This window comes from Boleophthalmus pectinirostris, unplaced genomic scaffold, assembly GCF_026225935.1.
Source record: "Boleophthalmus pectinirostris isolate CB_2022bp ecotype Guang Dong unplaced genomic scaffold, ASM2622593v1 HiC_scaffold_19, whole genome shotgun sequence".
NCBI classification, from domain to species: domain Eukaryota; kingdom Metazoa; phylum Chordata; class Actinopteri; order Gobiiformes; family Gobiidae; genus Boleophthalmus; species Boleophthalmus pectinirostris.
The window spans coordinates 28,604,558-28,611,547 of record NW_026571140.1 but is presented as its reverse complement, the minus strand read 5'-3'; the positions used below and the strand labels follow the sequence as shown (position 1 = coordinate 28,611,547).

Below are 6,990 nucleotides of genomic sequence, written 5' to 3'. Positions count from 1 at the left end.
TTTAATAGTTACTTTGATTTTCCTTCACAAACACTAAGTACCTTTCACAGACACATCAAGAATCGCATGATCTTACAAAAGAAGTGTTCATTTTTGCTGACATCTGGACATAGTTTTTCAAAATCGATGACGGATCTTGTACAGCGGTGGCGTTTGAAGGTGGCTAATGACTATTCTTAACTATTTATTGAAAGAAAGCAGGAGATCTGGTTGCTAACAGTGGGACGATGGATGTCAACACATTATTATTGACAAAACAACTCCCTCTAACGCGTGCAAATGGACCTCTAGTGAAGTGAATTTTTCCATTACATTCAGGAAGTCGCCAATGGGCTGACTAAATGCTTCGCGGAGAGGTATCTTGTGCATTGTTTTCTTTTCACAATCCTGTTAATGACACCATAACAATAGACTGTACTTTGACATACTGAGCTTGCAGGGTTACACAGTATTAAAGACGCACTGTGTAACATCTCTAGTGGAGGGTTCGCCATCTGCTTGTCTCCATGGAAATTATATGTTCCACAGTCCTAGATTAAGCCTATGAGATAAGGAGGTTACAGCTCTACGCTACATTACAGTCCAGATCTGTGGAGAGTCACCTCATTTTACAGAAGGAATTATTGTATTTTTGAGCAATAAAAACACCTCCATGGAGACAAGAAGGCAGCGGACCCTCCACCGGAAAAGTTTCACAGTGCGCCTTTAAATATGTAATTGTATCTCCAATTGTCTCCTGAGCAACGTTAATCACACACATTAAGGTTGTAGGTATTGTCATGGCATTCCTGTGTACGTCTATGGCAGGGCGATATTTTCCACAATCTCTACAAAGGAGAAAAATGTCTTGAAATGTCTTAAACCATTCGTGCCAATGCAAAAAGTAGAATATAAAGTTGTAAAACAGTTTGTACATTATTTACATTGAACTTCATAGTATTTATTTGGTTGACTTTTGTCTTTGTAAAACAGTTATTATTATCACAACTATGTCATTTTTAGTAAGATAATGTGTCCTGGTCACTTCTAAATCCATACAGTAAGGCAGCAGTTACCCTCAGTGGCCAAAACACTTTATATTAGCGCACACATCTAACTACCCGCTAATTAGCACAGTTGCAAATGGTTAATTTGTCATTAATTAGTATTTATTCAACTCTTATTAATGTCTGCTTTTAGTTAGACATTTACAAACACTTTCCTATTAATACACTTCTTATTACTGCTTATTAATATGGTGGTATGCCATTTTTGTCCATGAATTATGATTCCAATAAGCTTTTGGCGCAAATAACTAAAAACTACATTTCTTCTGATCCTAGTCCCTAACAACACCAGCTTATCAGAATCATAATTCATATACAAAAATGGCCTAGTATCACACTAATAAGCAGTAATAAGGAGTGTATTAATAGGAAAGTGTAATTGTCTAACTAATAGCAGAATAAACTTTTACAGATTAATAAGGGTTAAATACATATTAATTAATGACAAATTAACCATTGACAAGTATGCTGTAGTGAGTTTCCTCCGCAGAGTGGCTGGGCGCTCCCTTAGAGATAGGGTGAGGAGCTCAGTCACATATAAGGAACTCGGAGTAGAGCCGCTGCTCCTCCATGTCGAGAGGAGCCAGCTGAGGTGGCTTGGGCATCTGTTCCGGATGCCTCCTGTGTGCTTCCCTTGGGAGGTGTCCCACCGGGAGAAGGCCACTGGGAAGACCCAAGACATGCTGGAGGGACTATGTCTCTTGGCTGGCCTGGGAACACCTCGAGGTCCCCTGAAGGAGCTGGATGACGTGTCTGGGGTGAAGGAAGTTTGGGAGTCCCTACTTAGACTGCTGCCCCTGTGACCCAGCCCCGGTTAAGCGGAAGAAAATGGATGGATGGACAACTGTGCTAATTAGCAGGTAGTTAGATGTTAATGAGTGTACCCTAAAATAAAGTGTTACCAAAACATTACATGCAATGCTGAATGAGGCAAAATAAGTATCTTTTTGTATTATATGTGATGCAGCCACTTAAATTATCTTCAAAATAAACAGCTGAGCTGAAGTTGCTCATTGTTATTGATATATGAAATAATTTAAGCCATAACTAACAGTAGTAATTGTTATAGGTTTTGGACACTGTCAGCATATAAAGCATTGTCATTTTGAACATAAAAATGAATATAAAATTGGAAACCTTTCGTTGGCAGGATAATAATAACTGTATCACCAAGAGCAAAAAGCCACCATTTGAAACAATTACACTTTGTACATTGAGTTTTGTAAACATTCATGTAAACAGCAGTGATCATTCGAGATATGGGTGGACATCAAAGATTTGAGATTTGCCTGATTTTTCTGTTCACAACATGCACCGATCCATGAGTCATTTTCAGTGGTATTTCAGTCTCCGATTTTTTCTTCTTCCGATGTCTTTTAAACCTTTTACAGCAAATATACGATGTTAGCATGACTACTAAAAGAAACAGCCCTAGACATGTTGCAGATAGAGCGATGAGAACTGGCTGGCAAGGAAACAGCTCGTATCTTTCAGGTCCGTCCTTCATTTGACCAATAAACCAGGGTTTTTCCTCGACTTCTATGTCTGCCTCCCTGGTTAGCAAGCTTTGGATGTAGCTCTCATTGCTCACAGTTTCATTCACAAAAAAGTTTACCATGACGGTTGAGTAGAGTGGTTCGGGTTGTCCGTGATCACTAACTTTAACCAGCAAACTGCATAAACCCCGGTTGCTTAGCTCGCGTTTTAGAGTGATATTTCCAGTTTGGGGGTCGATGGCGAAGGATCCCGGCTCGCCACCTTTTCGCTTGATGATACTATAAGCGATGACTGCGTTCATGCCTGTATCTTTATCCACGGCGTACACTTCGGTAATAGATGTCCCAGGCAACGTGCTGGGTAGGACTAGCATATAAGACTGGTTTGATTGCGGAAACAGGACGATCGGCGGATTGTCATTTACATCCAATAATAAAACCGTCACCATTGTAACCGAAGACAGAGCAGGCTCGCCCCCATCCACAGCTTCGACCCACAACTGATAGGTCCCTTGCTGCTCTCTGTCAAGCGAGGTTTTGGCTCTGAGTATACCGCGTCCCGTGTCAATCATAAAAATATCTGTACCGTTTAAAATCGACAACGCAACCCAGCCGTTCTCCCCCGCGTCTGCATCTCTAACCGAAAGTACTCCAATCTCGCCGTATCCAGGGAAATTCTCCGGCACGAAGAATGTGAAGTCTTTGTTGATGAAGCGCGGGCTGTTGTCGTTGCGATCTTGCACGGTCAGGACAACGGTCGCAATGGACTCCCTCCTGGGCGTCCCCTGGTCCAGTGCCCTCACGATGAAACGATACGTCTCCTTCTCTTCGCGGTCCAGTGATGTGGTGACTATAAGGACGCCAGTAACCCGATCTAGTTCGAATATCCCTGGTGCATCCCCTCCCAAGAGATAGATAACTTCTCCACTGCTATCGCTATCCTGATCTGTAGCCTGGAATTGCGTTAAGAACGTATTGGGAGGGTTGTTTTCATCAATGGTTAGCTCGACTATAGACTGTTGAAATACCGGGGCGTTGTCATTCTCATCCAGCACTTGAATTTTTAAAAAGGCCTTAATGACCAACCCTTGTGAATTATTAGCGACAATGATTAGGTCAAACTCTTGTGTTGTTTCATAGTCCAGTGCTTCTGTGGTTTCCAGTAAGTATTCATTTTTAATCAGCTGGTAGGGGCTTAGCCTAAATGGGCCACTCCCCTCCAGATGGCAGTCCACTTTTTGATTCGAGCCTACATTTTTCACCGTATAAAAAGCGATAGGAGAAAACGGGGGTTCTGATTCCTTCAAATAAACAACTCCGTCTTTCTCGAGCGCGATGTATCTTGGTGTGACGACGGGTGGTCCGCTGAGCATTTTGATTATGTTGAGAGTAACAGTTGCAACAGCTGGGATGCAACCAGGCCCATTGGCTAATACAGTCAGTTTGTAGTGTGGGGCAGTGCCAGACTCTATTTTGCCTGCTAGCTTAATGACACCAGTGTTTCTATCCAAATGAAACAAGCTTCTAGTCTCCCTTGGCACTCTCTCACTGTAGGCGTAGCTGATCTGAGCATTAGCGCCCAGGTCAGGGTCATAAGCGTGGAGTCGCGCTAGTGGAGCTCCTTTACTTGTATTTCCATGGACAGTAACATTCAAGTGAGACTCTGTGAATTTCGGGCAGTTGTCATTCACGTCTGAAATCTGTATTTTTAACGTAGCAGCCCCAAGAAGTGGAGGTGCCCCGCCATCCTCCGCTATAATATCTGTTACATACTCTGCTTGGGTTTCTCTATCCAAAGTTTCGGTAACAATGAGGAATGGCGTCAACTCTCCCCCATCATTTTCTTCAACATCCAGAGTGAAGACCCCGAAGTCATTAACTAGCCAATACGTCTGGACCCCGTGGAGCCCCAAGTCTGGGTCAACCGCCGACTGCTCGACCGCGTAACGAGCATTGATGGGTGAGTTTTCCGGGACAGTTAAAATAATTTCATCCACAGGGAACTTTGGCCTGTTGTCGTTCACATCCTCAATAACAATCTTGACTTTGATGAGCTGAAAATACTGTTGCGGTAACACCAAAACATCCAGAGACAAGATGCAGGCCTTAACCTCTGAGTTGTCTGGACAGAGGCTCTCCCTGTCTATCTCCGTGGCAGATGTGTAAAGCTCCCCAGTGGTATTATTAAGGGTCACATACTGCTCGTTGACCTTCTTTTGAGCCAGATTGAATAAAAAGGGGGGCTCTGCGTTAAAATCCAAGTTTAAGTCGACTCCAATGGCCCCTATAAATGTCCCACGTGGTAATCCCTCCTTTATCTTATAGACAAGCTCTTTTGCTTTGCTGAAATTTCCCAAACAGGACAGAGGGCTGGTGTAGAGCAGGAGGATGCAGAGGCCCTAGAAGAAAACAACAGATTTTAATCACTGCTTTGAATTTAAAATGGAATAGACTACAATATACACTAGGCCTACAGTACATACATACATACGTACATTATTAAGAGAACATTACATTTAAATTATGAATCAACATTTATTTATTTATTACTTCATTTGAATACACATTAAAAGTCCATATCACCCTACTTTTAGACCTATGTTATAATGCTATTCCCTCATCAAAAATATACCCAGAGTTGTGTTGTTTCATTCACACATACATACAAATCCTGCATATTTTGTCCGTGTTCTTCTCTAAAACAGAAAACACCCTGTTCCACTTTGTGAAGTCAAGTGTTAATACAGAAAGTGCATCCACTGTGTTTTTAAACTCCATACAACTTCACTAGAATCATTCGGATAATTTGAGTCCTGGAACTGCCAACCTCTGCTAAACAAAAGGTGAATTATAGCTTTTAACTTGGAAACTACCGCTTTATGCCATTACAAGGTGGAACGTATTTTGCATTTTGAGCTTTGGAGATGTAGACAGGCTAATGAACCAGGAATACTCAAACATGCGTGAATAACAAAACACAACTCTGGGTATTTTTAATGAAGTAACAGTGTTATAATATGGCTTAAAGCTCACACGAATCCATTTTGTGTAATATAGGACCATTAATAAGCATTTCTGTAGTATCCAATTGTAGTCATATAGTAGTTTTTGTACCACTTAGATGTTTTATGTGTAGCAGTTTGGTAAAATGTATAAATTAATTAGATTATAATCAATACTATAACACAAATCGAGACAGGACTGTGCTTAGCTGCTAATACAAACCAGATAATCATGTTGAAAATACATACTTTTAACATGTAATTAATGATATCTATATGAAAAAATACTCAAGTAAACCATTATGAACATTCTGTATTTACACAGTTTGCTAAAGAAGGTGAAAACCAAAACACACACAACTTTTAACACTTCTAAAGAGCGTCCATGTTTGTCATTTTAAACTACTTAGCCAATTTATTTAAGCAGGAAACACAAACTCACCCATATGCCTCCTCTCTTGCTAAGGCAGGGGTGTTTTCTGTGGATCATATTTGCGTTGTGAAGTCCTGTCTCTCCTCTTAGAGCCTGGAGCGCGTCCGCTGTAGTGTCCGGAGCTGCTGGTGTTTAGTTAAAGCAGGCATGTTGTTGAGAGCAGAGCTGCGCAGTCCTCTGTAGACTCCCGAGCCTTATTGCAGTCTGACTTGAACCAGTCATTCATCCCCAGTGCTGTCTCTGGACACTCCCCCCTTATGCAAATGAAGCTCTAATGTTGACCAATGGGAGGTGTGGACCGCTGGGAAATGCAGTTCAAGCCACACAATATTTTTTTTTTTTTTTTTTTTTTTGTGCACGCAGGAAATGCACCTTAACTTTGTAACACACCCTTGAAAGAGAAACAGCATACCTGAGGGAGAGTGGTGGAGGGAGAGTGAAGTTTGGAAAGAAGCATTATTGAGCAAATACATTCTTAAGATAACTTCTACTTATGATTATTAATGTTGCAGCTGTAAGGGGTGATAAATTCATGTTTGTCTTGCAACTGGTCTCTGGACAATAGTATAAACCAGACCTTTTGACACTTTACAGGAAGAATGTTGAGAGAAATGATGAAAAGTAACTGAATACATGTATCGAGAATACAAATTTTGAGTAACTATATTCAAGTATAGTTCTATAGTTTTGGAGGAATTTAGAGGATTGTACTGCAGTACTCACTCAGTTTAGACTGAGAAATCACATAACTGGATTTCATCAGAAGATATTTCCATAATCCTACTTTAAGTCCAACGGTCAGATAGACAGACATAAATTATGAAATGAATAAAAAATGCTTAAAATGCAGTGGAGTAAGAGAAAAAAAAGTTTATCAAGATATATTGAGCAACAACAGCCCACAGATACAGTTAATACAGCAACAGTATGTACTTTTGCACTCATAATACATTCTTGTTTTGATTCCAACTAAAAAAAAAAAACATACACAAATTTCATCAGATTTTGTAATC

General features: G+C 40.7%; 1 protein-coding gene across 1 annotated transcript; it reads right to left on the bottom strand.

Annotated features, from left to right (window-relative positions):
• Positions 1-2,316: 2,316 nt before the first annotated feature.
• On the bottom strand, positions 2,317-6,160 carry LOC110173094 (protocadherin-20). Its single transcript, XM_020939066.2, has 2 exons — positions 5,987-6,160; positions 2,317-4,941 (listed from the first exon to the last, which is right to left on the bottom strand). The coding sequence occupies exons 1-2, from the start codon at positions 6,032-6,034 to the stop codon at positions 2,317-2,319; spliced, it is 2,673 nt and encodes an 890-aa protein (XP_020794725.1). The 5' UTR covers positions 6,035-6,160.
• Positions 6,161-6,990: the final 830 nt, after the last annotated feature.

What these genes read in the sequence shown, in the direction of transcription:
- LOC110173094 (XM_020939066.2), bottom strand. Translation starts at nt 6,034, where the DNA reads ATGATCCACAGAAAACACCCCTGCCTTAGCAAGAGAGGAGGCATATGG. An exon ending in GCAAGAGAGGAGGCATATGG is followed by an intron (nt 4,942 to 5,986) that starts GTGAGTTTGTGT and finishes GTTTTCTTCTAG; the next exon opens with GGCCTCTGCATCCTCCTGCT.